The sequence below is a fragment of the Macaca nemestrina genome, chromosome 5 (genome assembly GCF_043159975.1).
Source record: "Macaca nemestrina isolate mMacNem1 chromosome 5, mMacNem.hap1, whole genome shotgun sequence".
NCBI lineage: Eukaryota > Metazoa > Chordata > Mammalia > Primates > Cercopithecidae > Macaca > Macaca nemestrina.
The window spans coordinates 1277909-1293521 of NC_092129.1; the positions used below are offsets into that span (position 1 = coordinate 1277909).

Sequence of the window (15613 nt, forward strand, 5' to 3'; positions counted from 1 at the left end):
TAGGATTATAAGACTAGCCGGCCAGGCATGGTGGCTCATGCCTATAATCCCAGCACTTTGGGAGGTCGAGGCAGGTAGATCACTTGAGGTCAGGAGTTCAAGGCCAGCCTGGGCAACATGGCGAAACCCATCTCTACTAAAAAATACAAAAATTAGCTGGTCGCGGTGGAGCGCGCCTATAGTCCCAGCTACTCAGGAGGCTGAGGTAGGAGAATTGCTTGAACCTGGGAGGCAGAGGATATCTTGCCACTGCACTGCAACCTGGGTGACAGTGAGACCCTGTCTCAAAGAAACAAACACTCAACTGATCTTCCAAAATGCTGACATAGAGATATATGGCTGTGGTTATGTGCGTACCCAATGTAACTGCTGTGCCCACAGCCTTTCTACCTGAGCATTTTTCCAGGGTGACTATGTATAGTTGATATAGTTGAAATACATGTTGGAATTTTAGTTGCCTATTAGGGTTGGAAGATGACACTGCAAAAAATTTTTTATAGAGAAAGTGTAAGGGCAATGTAAGAAACTTCAAAACTGTTTTCAAAGATACAATTAAGTTAAATCCATGTGAACAACTCGACCCACCACTTTGCCCAGGCACTCCCTTCCTGTGAGGACTCTCCTTGACCCCGCCTTCCCCAACAAAGGCTCTTACACTGCCAAACCCCCGATGGCTTTGCCTCCACTCCCAACCCTGTGCTGCAGTAACTCTCGGAGGCCACCAGGACCTCCTCATGACTGACCCAAGTGCCTATGTCTAGTCCTATTTCACTTCTTTACCTCTGTAGCATGTGATACTCCTGTTTCTTTTCTCCTTCGCGAAACCTGCCCCCTTGGACTTTTGTGGGGATTATCCCCTCCTTATTCTTCCTCCTCTGCTCACTCCAGATCTCTCAGTGTAGTGTCCCTTAGTCTCCATCCCACATCATCTTTTACTTTACACATAAAATAGGGTAACTCCCAGATGCCTGTCTCTTGCCAGTAATAGAACTTTAGGCCCATATTTCACTATGAGAACATGTGTTGGAGGTGCTATCTACTCAACTAAAATATAACCCACTTAACCTTCTTCTCCCTGTCAAACCTTTCCTCCTCCTTCCTTAGATTAACAGCATCTACCATCCCTGGTGCTCCAGGAGGAACTTCACCTCCACAGCAAGGCTTATTTATTAGTTTCACTTCTGAAACATTTCTTGAATTTGTTTCTTCCTATTTCCACTGCCATTTTCCTAATTCTAGCTCTTTTGTATTTTACCTGAGTTTCTGCAATGGCCACTTTAACTCCACTCACTGCACTGTAATGTTTCTAAAACCAAAAATCTGATCACATCAATATACCTGCTTACAAAAATCGAATGCTGGTTGGTTGGCAGGTTCACATCACTGCCCTCCAGGTCTCATCACACAGCTGCTCAGCTGCTGTCCAGGCCTGAGTTCTGCATCAGACTTGGGGCAGGAGCTTCCTTACAGATCTATGTAGTTGTAACTAGATGAAAGATGGTGGCGTTCACAGCACCGGGAACAAGGAAAGGTGTGTGGTTAAGATAGTTAAGTTTGGTTTAGAACTTGCTGAGGTACCTTTGAGACATTCATGTGGACACAGACCTCTTCTGTAAAACAAGGATAAGTCTATCTCACAGGGCTGTTGAGAAGATCTAATGAGAAAAGTTACCTAATGCACCTACCACAGAACCTCATACGTAGTGGCCCCCTTCAAAAATCTTCAAAGGTGCTATAATACTTTCAGAATTAAGTCCAAATTCCTCATGAGGCATTTAATAACCTTCCCAATTTGGCTTTGTCTACCTTTTCCCATTTTTTTTCTCCAAACCCCACACTCCAGCCTGGCCTTTCTCCCTGTGCCCCCGAGTGATGCAGATTCGAAACCTACACCTTTAGTACTTCCACAACTCCCAAGTATTTGCTTATTCAATGCATACTTTGCCTGCCTCATTAAGGTCTGGCTCCAGTTCTACCTCTTTGGGGAATTTTTCCCTGTACTTTATTTATTTTTGTGACAGAGTTTTGCTCTCATTGTCCAGGCTGGAATGCAAATGGCATGATCTCAGCACACTGCAACCTCCGCCTCCCGAGTAGCTGGGATCACATGTGTGTGCCACCATGCCCAGCTGATTTTTGTATTTGTAGTAGAGATGGGGTTTCACTATATGGGTCAGGCTGGTCTTGAACTCCTGACCTCAGGTGATCCACCTGCTTTGGCCTCCCAAAGTGCTGGGATTACAGGCGTGAGCCACTGCACCCAGCCTTCTCCCTGTACTTTAACCCACAAAGTTCTCTTTCTCTCTTGTATTCTTACAGCACTTTTCTGTAACATTCATGTGATAGTATCCAACACTGGTTATGAGTTTTCACACATATAATGTCACACTTCCTAACAAGCCTTATAGACTCCTGTTGTGCATCCTCTCACAGTGGCCAAACACCAAGGCAGTAATAGATCTTCACCAACAAATCCGTCAGTGGGTATATTTTCAATCATGGCATACTGGCTGGGCAGATCCACATACCTTTAAGATTTCTGTGTCTGAAACCATGGTTACTTGTTGCTTTATTTCAGGCCCCACATTCGTGGGGTCTTCTTGTTTAATTTCAGGGTTTGTACACATGAGAGCTTCTAGCTTAAATTCAAAATCTGTTGCTACAGGTAATTTTTGATTGATTTCAGGGTGTGTACACATGGAGTCTTCTTGCTTGGATATAGGATCTGTACATATGGGAACTTCCTGTTTGGATTCATGGCCTGTACATAAAATTTCTTGCCTAGATTCAGGGTCTGTCCATATTAAAACTTCTTGCCCAGACTGAGGGCCTGTACACATGGGAACTTCTTGCCTGGATTCAGGGCCTGTACACATGGGAACTTCTTGCCTGGATTCAGGGCCTGTACACATGGGAACTTCTTGCCTGGATTCAGGGTCTGAACACATGGGAACTTCTTGCCTGGGTTCAGGGTCTGAACACATGGGAACTTCTTGCCTGGATTCAGGGCCTGTACACATGGGAACTTCTTGCCTGGATTCAGGGCCTGTACACATGGGAACTTCTTGCCTGGGTTCAGGGTCTGAACACATGTGAACTTCTTGCTTGGATTCAGGGTCTGAACACATGGGAACTTCTTCCCTGGACTCAGGGTCCGAACTCATGGATATTACTTGTTTGTCCAAAGTTATTACACCTTTGGGTTTTTGGAAAAACCATGGAGATTTCTGTCCTGGTAAAAGATACGATGCCATTCCTTTATAAAAAAGAGCTTTGTTTGGTCCCAGAGGTAATAACTCTTCTAATTTTCTCTCACCTTGATACAAGTGAAGAACTTTCGATATATGGTCTGACACAGCTAATATGATGTTACCTTTTTTGTCAAAGTTCTCCTTTACAGAGGTATAGGATGATAAGCATTTGTACCTAAAGCTTTCAAACATGCCCTCTGGGATGATGTCGTTGCCAAGGAGGCAGGCCAGAAGAGGAAGGTCGGCTACATGGAGGCCCAGACTCTCACAGAGCTTCTCTCTGCAGAGCATGACAGTGTCCAGGCTCTCGAGGCAGAGCTCGCTAATTGAAAAGTAGGGACAAGTGTCATAGATTAGGTAATCAGTGTCTTCCCCTAGAATCCCAAGGCAGTTATGCTGGAGGCCATAGGAAGCTACCTCATAATCTGCTTCCTGTAAGGAACACAAAGTTTCCTGGCCCAGTGTCTTTAGAGCAAATCGTGTAAACACAGCTAGCCCTGAGGGGATGAAAAACATATTTCTGCCTGGCTGCTCCTTGTGTGACTTGATGTAATGAAAAATCCTGGATATCTCCCTATTGTTCTTGAGCCTTCGTTTCACCCATTCATCTCTCTTATCCTGCTCCACCATGCCATCAAAGAAGAATATCAACTTGATCCCAACCGCCGTAAAAGTTTTAACAAAATCTCGCAAAGCAGAAAAGTATTCTCGCCACTGGCCACCGCAGATCCAAGACTCTGGAGTATACCAGTATCTGAGACAACACATGGCATCAACCACAATGGTAGGGGTACATCCAGGATACTTGCTTCGGTGGTGCTCTGCCAGTTCTTTGAAATTTACTACTGTACATATATGTGGACAGGTACTTCCCACAAATCCTTGCAAACCTCTCACACCCATAACTGAACTCCGGGAAAGGATCTGGAAAGAAAAATAAATTAATCAGTAATTATGGCATTATCATTAGACGTATGGCACCTTTCAAAGCAAACACAGTAGTTAATATTTACACTCTGTTTCCAAAAACATTCTTGTCTCTGAGGTAACACGATACGCTGGTTAGGAGCCTGAAGAGTTCTCAATTCAAACATATGAGGAACTTCACCGAAGTATAAGTTAATTACTTGAGCTGGGCTTTCACAAGGACAAGAGAGTGCAGCAGTCTTTTAATGTTTTCACTAAGATTATTATTCAAGGTATTTCTTGATAAAATTCAGAAAGAGGTTAAGTTTTCAAAGTAGTAGTATTTCTCACCTAGGGACTCAGAAGTTACTGTCAAAAATCTAAAACATAAATTGAAATACCACATGGATGATTCTCAAGATAATTTTTCTGAGTAAAAGAAGTCAGACAAAAAGAGTACACACTATGACTCGACTTACATAAAATTCTAGTTCATGAAGAGTTAGGCTAACCCCTAGGGACAGAAAGCAGGTCAGCGGTTGCCTGGGATGGGGACAGACGGTGGAGGGAAGGATTACCAAGGGTACACTTTTGGGGGTGACAGATATATTCACCACTTAGTGGTCATGGTTTTACAAGTATATGTGTATGTTAAAACTTACCAAACTGTATACTGCAAACATGTGTCACATACACCTGAATAAAGGTGTTAAGAAAGTCACATAAAATTCACTATGCCTAATGTTGTAGTATCTGAGATAGTGACTGACTTTGCAGAGAAACTGCCCATTTGGAAATTTAAAAACAGATACAAAGTAGTTTACAGTTATAATTTGGAATCTGGAAAAGGTACGAGCACAATATTGTATATGACGTTATAAAAGGCGTTCTTCAAGTAGGCAATGATGGGCGTCAATGGTCAGAAAAACTCCATGCTGACATTCTTTATGATCTATGCTTTTTCCACTACAGTTTTCTTTAAGATTAATGCAGGCTTTATGTCCTTTGATAAAACACAACAAAAAATTCTTAATATGCAAACAGCAACACAAAACCAACGACGCCCCTCCTCGACAGGCTGAAGGCAGCAGGCACCAGGTGACTAAGTGCATGGGTATCTCTCATGTTCAGGGTATTTCCCAGCTGCCAGGCAGAGGTGAGCACTTTACACAGACATTCTAATCTTTAGGGTGACCCTGACATGTAAGTATTATCCGCTTTATTCTACAAATGAAGAAACTATAAATTGTCAGGTTGAGAAAAGGCATCCTCATAAGACTATCTTTTAAGAATGTACTGATTTTTTTTTTTTAGACCAGGTCTCACTCTGTTGCCTCATCTGGAGTGCAGTGGTGTGATCACAGTTCACTGCAGCCTCAACCTACCAGTTCAAGCCAACCTCTTGTCTCAGCTGCCACCACACCTGGATGATTTTTTTTTTAAATTTTAGCAGAGACAAGATCTCACTATGTTGTGTTGTCCAGGCTGGTCTCAAACTCTCGAACTCAAGCGATCCTCCTACCTCAGCCTCCCAAAGTGCTGAGATTACAGACATGAGCCACTGTGCCCAACCAGAATTTATTAATTTTTAATGGGCTCTAGCCCCTAACGGCAGAATTTGAAGGTATCCGTTTAATAGCCACATTAACGGGATTTTCATTAATTGCATAATGAAAATATACAAAAATTGGGTGAACATAAATAACACACATTTTATGTTGACATTTAGAAAAGTCTTGCTCATAAAGCTATTAAATATAATGGGATACATTCATACATCTACACCAAAATCACTACAGTGATGTGATTTGTAAAGAGTTTATCTTGGAAACACGGCCAAGGTATTTGAGTTTTTGAAGTGGAAAGTGGGCTTCATATGTGATTATGTCAACTGTAAGGAGGTTCTACGGGATGGACCCTATGTACAGGAAGGTTACACTCTTATTTCTGAAAAAGGGTATTCTTTTTCATTTGTTATTCCAACAGAGTAACAGGGGACAGGCGTTGGAAAGGAAATACAAGAATACAAAGATTGGTCAAAATGGATTTTAAAAGAAGGCTTAGATTTCATCAGCTCTAGACGACTGCTGTATGCCTGGCTTTAATTTAAACAGGGCTTGCATGGTTTGCAGCTGATGAGCTGGCTACAGATAAGCCTCACAAATCTCGAGTGTGACTTGATTTCTATGCTGTGAGGGAAGGCCCCACTTCTCTCACCAAGCTCTGTGCTGGCTGCTGCGGGCCCAGGAGAGGCCCTGGACAGCAAAAAGGAAAAAAAAGGAACAGCATTTGAATACAGTCAAAGCAAAGGACTGAATCTGACTGCGAGCCAGGTCCTAGGGTTCACTGCACGCCCACTGTGGTCAGAAGCCAGCAGCCAGTGGGGCTCTTGGGCCAGGCAGTTCCCAGAGTTGCGGGTTGGACTGCTCAAGACACACAGGACCAATTTCTCACAGTTTAAATCATGAGTTCGAGTGTGACACTACAATATGCTCTTCTACAGTATTCACCAAGAAAAAGTGGGATAGTAAAGGTTTTGGGAACTTGTGATATTAGAGGATGTCTTCCAGTATTTCAGTATCTTCAAAGTGCTATAACACTCACAACATCCATTAATCAATGCAATTAGTGACGTAGGGAATAAAATGTATAAAAAGGTATGGAAAATTCCATGGATATGTCTCTAAATTTTTTCTTTTTAAAGCCTTTCATTGCTAAGACTATATATGGAGGCTTTTCATTCTCTAAAGGTGGTTATTATAGGATGACTGGGGAAAATAATATGTGTATATAAAAGTCATTCTATCTGCAAATTATATAAGAAATTTTCATTATCTAGGTAATCATTGTTTAGAAAGAAAACAGAAGTTATTTCTCATTAGGGAGGAGTCTAATTGCCCTAAATACGGCCTGGGACCCTTTGGGGATCACTCCCTTTAAGGTGGGCCTCACCATCCTGTCTTATCCCAGCACCTGGCACAGCATCTGCATGGGACAGGCCCAGTATTTGAATGAATAAATGAATTAATCCAAGGACAGTATATAAAGATAAATCAGGAATCAGTAAGTTACAGACTTCAATTATCGCCAAAGAAGCAGTGCAAAGTAGAATCACTGCCCTCAAGCAGCTTACAAAAGGTTTGGGAAACAAAGCATCAACAAATCCTAGTAAGGAGCTGCAGCAGGCGTAAGGTACAGCTGGAGGCTGCCTCGTTCCTGGGGCTGGCTCATTCTCCTGACAGCCAGACCAGTTCCAGGGTATTGGGTTACCAGTAAACGGGGAAGTGGAAAGTGGAAAGAGAAGTCCAGAAGCTCCTTTACTATAATCTTTCAGCTTACAGACACTTGAGGTTAAGAGCAATGTGCTCAGCAAAAACGAAACTGCCTGACATTGATGGACACACACACAGTGAGGACGACTCGTCTGGCGTCACTCTAGACACAGGGATGAGGGACTTATGGACAGCCCAAGGGCAACTCCCCATCTAGACAGCAGCCTCTGCAGGACAACCAATACCCGGCTGCTATAACCACCTTAACACACTCCCAGCATCTAAGCCATGTCAAAGCATGACTGTAGAAAGCTAGAAGTGTAACTCAGGCAAGTAGTAATGAGCAAGGGCACTTAAGAGACAGGGAAGCTGGATCAGAGCACTAGAGGAGCTCAGGCTCACAGAGTTCATCACCAAAGGCCCACTGGAATAAGCAAGGTAAGCTGGAAACAATAAAACCGTAATCTTTGCACAGAAATAATTTACATCTCTAATCTACAAACTAGCACATAACCCCACAATGTCTGTACTCTAATGAAGAGTAAGCAGCAAAGCCAAACAGAGGTAAATCTGTTAGAAAATTAAATAATCTTGGGTTAGTCTGAAACAACAGCCCAGTATGACAATACAAAACACGAAGTCTTCTTTTTTCTTGTTTTGTTTCCAAGTACAAAGTAATTTTTCTTTCAATGGTAACTTCTGGCTAAGCCTGGGTCCAGGCTCTCCCAGTGATGTCCCCCCATAGCTTGCTGTGGAACATCTGAGGTCTGTTGTTTCTTCTCTCCTCTCCTCCCCTGCCTAAAAAGTGAAACTCATAGGGACGTCTCGAACACCAGTTGGGTGAGAACAGGCACCAAAAACCCCAGGAGATTAATAGTTATCCCTCGCCAGCACAAAGGACAGCATCTGCTGAAGGTTTATAATTTATGAATGCACAAACAACCAGGTGAATAAATAAGGGTGGGTGCCAGTTAAGTTGGTCTTGATGCTTCAGAGGATCTCCATACAAGGGTCATTAAACTGCTGAGCTTTGCAAGAATTTCCAACCACTGATAAAGACTCTCACCTTCACCACACTTTTGCTAGGGCCTTGAGCCCTCTTCTCTACCAGGCCTCAATCTGGGGCTTTTAGCAAGAATCCTGCTCAGTTTAGAGAGAACCCACCTTTGATATCTGGCCACCCTGGCCTGCCTTCAGCAAGAATTTCCCTGTCCCTGATGTCTTCCCTCAGAAATGCCCACCCCTCACCCTCACTCTGCTCGTTGGTTGTAAATCCCCAGCTGTCCTCACCGTGTTCAGAGTGGAGTCAGATCTCTCTCCTTCACTGCAACAGTCTTGAGTAAAATCTTCCTACTGTTTGAACAAAGGCCAGAATTTCAACATCGGCACCTCAAAGAAAGCCTATAGCTATTATGTACTTTAAAATTTCTAGGAATAGATGTGTAGACTCAGGGTGCCCTGGAGGATACCTCAGAACAGTCAGGCCATGACCACTGGCGCCAGCTGATGTCACAGGGGAAGTGGGAGAATGATGGGCAGAGTTTTGTTGATAAAAGGAAAAGTTCCAGAATAAAATGCAACAGTCCAGATTCTAACTGCCACTTAGCAACAGTGAAATTGTGGTACAATTTTATTTATAATTATAAATTTGTTCATCAAACATGTTTATCAATTGCCTAAAGTTTAGTAAAATCTGTCCAACGTGTCAAAATTCTTAAATTATCACAAATTTTAAAACAAAGACATAAATTTTAGTAAGGTTTTATTGTATTTATAATTTTTATAAGCTAGATTACTTTTTAATATTGGGAAATATATTAGTTTGTAAAAAAAAAATGATCAAAAAATGAACCATTTGCAGAAAATTCAGAGAAAACACAAGAAAAAATTTTTAAACATTTTACATATTTCAGCCTTTTTCTACTATTCACTGCTTCTAAAAATTGAGATTATACTTTCATAATCTGTTTTTGTGTCCAATTTATTATACATTCCCAACTCATAATGTTACTATTCTCCCACAGTGTCATGTATAACAGATGTACAACATGGACGTGAGTTCTCTAACTCCACTGGAGAACACCTGGATTATTTCCAACTTTGCACGCCATAACTAAGAATGTGAAACGCATCCTTGCATATAAATCTTAGAGATCTCTCATCATTTCCTTAGTATCTCAGACAGGAAGCTGCTGACTCACGGCATAGGCACACATTGGCAGTTTTTCTCCAGAAGCATTGTATCAAGAATAGACCCACTTGTAACATGAATATTCAGCTCTCTTCAACAATATCAGGTAATTTTATTTGAAAATAAATTTGGTTTACTCATTTAGCAAGCACCTTTATGTCAGACATTGGAGTAGTCACTGAGCTATGAACAAGACAGATGAGGTCCCTGCCCTCCAGCAGTCAACAGTCTCTTGGACACAAGTGTAGGACTGAGAAGGTAAGAGTGTTGGGGAATTTTCAGCAGGGAAAGCCAACCTCGTTTAGGGCTCTAAGACAATCCCCTGAGGAGAGGGTAAAGGGAAGGCCTGAAGACAGGCAGGTGTGGCCAGAGGAAGGCATGAGCAACATGGAGGAAATATTTTAAAGGTCTATAAGGTATCTTTTTTCAAATTATTAGGTGCTTAAAACATCTGCTCTATTAAGTAGTTTAATGTAACTTGCAACTGTATAAATTTGTTCAAGTATAGAAATGGAAAAAAAAAAAAAAAAACGCCACCTTCAGTATGTCTAGAACCTATTTTAGGGGAAGATGAAGAGATGAGATACTGCTGGAGGAGTTGGGGCCAGGTGAGTGAAAGGCCTAGCAAACCATGCTAAAATGTCTACGCTTCATCCGAAGGGAAATGATATGTCACTAAGGACTCAAGCAAGTGCGTTTCAGAAACACTGCTCTGCCTATGTTCCGGGGATGGGTGGAGGCAGGCAAGTCTGGAGTCAGATGGTCCATCGTGAACCAGGTGCTATGGCTGTTCAGCATCCACTCTCCCTCCCTATTCTGGGAGAATCCCAAGGCTAGTGGGATGCAGGGCCACTTCCTATCACAGAAGAAAAAGAAGGGCAGAGAGACCCTCTTCTATCCCCCCACAGACACACTAAGAACATGAGATCTAAACACAACCACATTCCCACATTCACTCATAAATACTCATTCAGGATTTACTGTGCTCCAAGGCCTGTGTTAGGAGTCGTGGATACAGCAATGAATAAGACAAGATTCCCAGCTAAGACCATGAACCCTGAGGAAGGAGGCAAGCAAAGACTCGGAGTCCTCTAAGCAGCAGAGAGTTTTGGGTGAGGGCTGTAACACACATATCAAAATATACCTAACTGTTAACTGTGTGCAGTCTACTCCAAAAGTCCCATGGCAGCCCCTCTAGTCCCACTGGCCCAGATTAGAGCACATTATCAGTTTTGTGCAGCCTCTTAAGTCAAAGACACATTCTAGCAGCAAAGAAGGCAGGAGTCACTTTGGGGAGGCAGCAAACTTTGTGTCAGGTGAAATCACCTGCCTGAGGCCACAAGCAGTAATTAACAAGGAGGCCAGGATTTGAATCCACCTGACTCCACAGCCCAGCTGCCTTTCACTAGGCCACAACCCTCACTTAGCACTGCTGTAGGTTAGTGATCTGGTCATTGCTGTGTGCTGCCAGTGGGGCAAAGGCCTCACCACAGAGCCACCCTGTGGGATGTGTCCTTACCCGAGATCTCTCCTTCCCACGTTATTCCCAGTCACTAGCCTATCGGTGGGTCCTAAGAGGAGGATGGGGAATTAAGGAGACTCTCTGGCTTCTCCCAGCAACCCAAAATTCTGGTGCCCTTAGCCTTTCCTACCCACACTGCGCTCTACAAAACCCCTTGGAGGCTCTTGCAGCATAAACAACTTATTCAGAAGACACTTATTTAGGCTCTTATTATCATCTACAGACGACTTTTCCAATCAGTTCTAACAATTAGCTCCTAAACCCATAATAGAGAAAAATACAGAAACTTTGGGCAGGAAAACTGACAGCAGTTAGAAGTGCTAACAGCTGACTCAATGAAATAGAGGACAGAAAACTTTAAAAACTGGAAAGATGCAAAAACCCCCACAGGAAATAGCTGTATATGCCTCAATAAACCTAACAACATTACTGTTCACATCACAACAAATTATATTTTAAATGGTCACTTGAGATCACTGAGGAAAGTTTACATCACATTCAGTACATTCCATTTAAGAACACAGGAAATAATACACTTTAGGAAGATTCCCAACCTAAACGGGATATTTTGGTGCTTAATGGGCAAAAACCTAATCTAGCCAGAAAACTCCTCTGCTATTCAGAAAGTTAATATCCTTTGGTCATAATTAGCCATGGTTTTATTGTAAATGACTTTATAATAATTTGCACAAATCCAAATTAAATTAATTCTTTGGACTAAAGTCCTAATAGGAACACTATCAACACTGCCCACTTTTAAAGAACCTAGTGTGTAGATACATATGGATGTGCACAGATAGGTATTAACATATGGAAACACCGAAGGATATAATTTACTCCATCTTACATTAAATGTTCTATAATAAGAGCTGACTAAAATAGATTCCTCTTTATCATTTGTTTGTAAGGAAAACAGTACTCAGAAGCTGGCTTTTTTGGTTAAGGGAGGCCCTGATTTACTGTACAGCTGAAGACAAATCATTTAACCTCTTTGTACATCACTGATTTCCTCATTTGTAAAAATAAGATAATTATTTACTTCTCAGGGAGATTTAAAACTACTACTAAAAAATTCCTTAGAAATACCTTATCTTTGCATAAATAATTTAAACTTTAAACATGTTTTAAATCTGAAGATTTTCCAACAGAACACAAATTAAAATTATTTATACTCATTATAAAGCTCTATAAAACTGGTGGCATTTTCAAAGTAATAAATCAAAAGTCGCAATAAATTCCTGTGTGAATTCACATAGTGTATAACTGTAGTTTCCATGGAGTTAAGAGTTGCTTTTATGATTTCCATTAAGCAGACTCTCCTTCTTAGCATCAACCTTTTCTTAAAGGGGGTGGCAACTCTGCAGTGAAATAAATCTAACAATACAGGCATTTAAGCTTGCAACAAAGAAGTTACAAAGATCCTGTCCAACATGCTGAGTTACTAAGCTCTGACATCTCCCTCCGGACATTACAGCTAAATAAAGTCAGGTTATGGCAGGAACTTGATCAGTTCCATTAGTTCACATTTTTTCCTCCATGCCTAAATAAAAAGCACACACCAGAAGAGGAAGAAGTAGGAGGTAGGGAAAGGAAGGGGTCTGAAGGACAAAAATGCAAATCTCAAGGAAGGGTATGACAAATAGCCAGTTTTGCAGGGATCTAAGTTGTAAAAGACTTGAAACATACCATTTGGGAACCCTCTTTTCAAAAAAGCATACAAATTATAAACAGAAGATCTCTGAGGTCCCAGTGCCTAGGTAAGGGCCCATGCAAGTGACAGACCCAGAAACCTGAACTTCATTAGCTTTACAGTAAATCTGCCCCATAAATGGTATCCAGATTCAGGATCATGGATGGGGGAGAATCTCAGAATGCTAAAAACTATGTTACCCCAGATGTCACCTACTGTAGTTTTCTCAGTGGGCCACAGGTGGTCAGAGATTTCAGTATGTCTGGAAGATTAGGTGGTTAGAAACTAAGTAAAAAAACTGGAGGGTCAAGGTAGTCACAAAATGGGGTGTGTGGGGGTGTGTGCGTGCGTGTGAAGATGAGCGGTGAGGACCCTGACCCAGCAATGGTGTTGGTGCTTTTCAAGAATACAACTGGTAAGAAGGCTCAATTAGAGTTCCAAAACAAAAGGAATGGCAAAGTCAGGGGGAAAATCCACTAATGACGGAGCTGGGAGATGGCAGAAATGGGATGAAGAAGGTATCAGAACACAGACTGTGAAGGCTGTAGTGGTGACAGAGGGTGGGTCCTAACAGTAAAGTCCAAAGATGGGCAGGTCAAAGAGCCTATGTGAAGGGGAGGTCAGAGAAAGGTCAAAAACAAAAGCATGACACTAGACATGGGGGAACTTGGGAGTACAGCTGTGGATAAGATGCTCTCACATATTCAGGAGATGGAGGTTAGGACCCTGCTGCTCCAGATATGGTCCCCATTCTGGGCTTTTCCCTCTCCATACTTCTCCACTCAAGGACCCAGGCCATGAGAAAGTCCACCCTCTCACTTCTTTACCTCCAGGTTCTCTCCACTACCACTTCGGGGTTTCCAGTCCCTGAACGACGACAAAAGCCTTTTGTCTGTCCACAGTCACCCTCATCCCCAACCCTGTATCTGCCAGACTGAATCTCTTTAACGCTAAGATCTGATCACATCACTTCCTTGCCCCACATGCTCTTTAACTTCCTTCCTGCCATTCCCCATCCCTAACCAACATTTCTTGTCTCACAAATGCTCAACTCCTAGTTCCCAGAATATGTCAGACTGTCTGAAACCATCATGTCTTAAACATTTATGTTCTTACTGCCAGGAACAGGCTCTCAACTCTCGTTCACCTCCCAACTCCTGCTTACTCAAAACTCTGCTCAAATCCCACCTTTATGGAAATTTCCTGGACCCTCTGGGCAAATCACCCTCTAAGGTACCCTTTTCTTTCTGCATCGTAGGATCTGCTTGACGCTCAGTGTTGTCCCACGGGTCTGTAAACTCCTTGCTGGCAGGGAACTCTGTCTTTCTGTCGTTCCCCAAGGAGCTGGGGCCCTGACTCAGGGATATGCGAGAAAAGTGAGAAGATCAGCGGATGCCTCTCTCTTCTAAGGACGACCACAAAAGTCGTGCAGCTATGAAGGATAACAGATCTACCCAGAAACGACACACAGGAGCCAAACGCACATCTTAAGGGAGGGAGTCGAGGTCACAGGTGACCTCAAGATGGGGCAGGCAAGGCGAGCAGCTGCGGGTCGCGAGGTCGGGGAGCACGGGACGACGCGGACCAGGGCCCGGCAGGAGGGTCCTGCGCAGGGGCAGGGATGACGACAGGCCCGGCAGCGGGGAAGCGAGGATCCCATGATGTCGCAGCCGCGGTGACTAGGGCAGAAGCACGGCCAGGACGGCATTAGGGACCGGGCAGAGGCCGAGGGGCTGACGCGCACAAGGGTCGGACGCGGGTAAAGGACGGTCACGCAGGCCGGAAGCGGCCCGGACGGCGCGCGGGTGCCCTCGGGCCCGGCCCTACCTAGAGATGCGCCAACACCAGCCGCAACGCGCCCGCTGCGCCCTAGGCCCAGCCGCCTCAGCCACCGCAACCGCCACAGCCGCCTCGTTCACTTCCGCTTCCGCTCAAGGCGCTTCCGCTCCGGACTTGGCCAGGTTCGCAGGCGCGGGGTCTGTGTGGCCGTTGCGAGAGTGAGGCGCGCAAGCGTCGTGGGTGGGGCGGGGAGAGAGACGCGCAGGCGCAGGGAGCAGGGGCACGGTGCGCAGGGAGCAGGGGCACGGTGCGCAGGCGCCGGCGGAGTGGGACGCCACGGCCTGTTGCCACAGCAACTGCGCCGGTCCTCGCCGACCTCCGGTCCCGCAGTCAGGTAGCTGCCCGTTGGCGTCGGGCGGGTGCCGCCCTTGAACGTCTTTGTTCATACACTGTCCTGCGGCCGGGATTGTGTCTTGATGCTGCATGCCGGTCTTTGTCCTGCCACAGGCACGGAGGACCGGCGGCTCCCGGGGCCTCAGGCCGCAGTTGTGCTATCGCGGCCGGGAGACTCTTCTGGGCCGGAAACGGGGACGGCGCGGGGGCTCCTGCCTTGGGGACCCGCCGCGCGCCTCCCCGCCCCGCTTGGAAAGGGAGCGGGGACGTCCCGGCGTGCGACCCTCGTCTCCCTATCGGGACGGCCCGGCCCCAGTCAGCGCTGAGCACTTCTTGGCCGGGTGGTCTGACCGCCACCGTTGTCGCTCTCAACTACTCTTCAGCTGAAAGTCGTTTCGGGCAGGTTTGCTAGTCTGGAATTGGGTGGGAGAGAATTCCAGGGAGAGGAAAGGCTGAGGCAATAGCAATGAGGGAGCAGGATGCTTCAGAGGAATTCCAGTGGCTGCTGTGGATACATGGTGGCGGGGACAAGTGCCACCTGATCGTGCAGGTCCCTGTCGTCACGTTCAGGAGTTTGGACTCTGCAGTCCACAATCACAGCCTTATTTC

At 44.6% G+C, this 15613-nt stretch overlaps 1 protein-coding gene across 11 annotated transcripts in view; it reads right to left on the reverse strand.

Annotated features, from left to right (window-relative positions):
- Nucleotides 1-14796, reverse strand: part of LOC105487621 (family with sequence similarity 120 member B) — an 85835-nt gene extending 71039 nt beyond the window's left edge. For 8 of the 11 annotated variants that reach the window (XR_011623204.1, XR_011623203.1, XR_011623205.1 and 5 more), the window contains exons 1-2: nt 14660-14796; nt 2529-4175 (exon numbers count right to left, since the gene is read on the reverse strand). Coding sequence is in view for 7 of the 11 variants with exons in the window: in XM_011751114.3 (XP_011749416.2) it covers nt 2529-4154 (1626 nt within the window). In the remaining 4 variants the exon portion in view is untranslated. Of the gene's footprint in view, nt 1-2528; nt 4176-8719; nt 9043-14659 lie in introns of those variants that run through there. The other 3 variants (XM_011751108.3, XM_071096147.1, XM_011751115.3) reach the window with 3 other exon arrangements.
- Between the last annotated feature and the right edge of the window lie 817 nt (nt 14797-15613).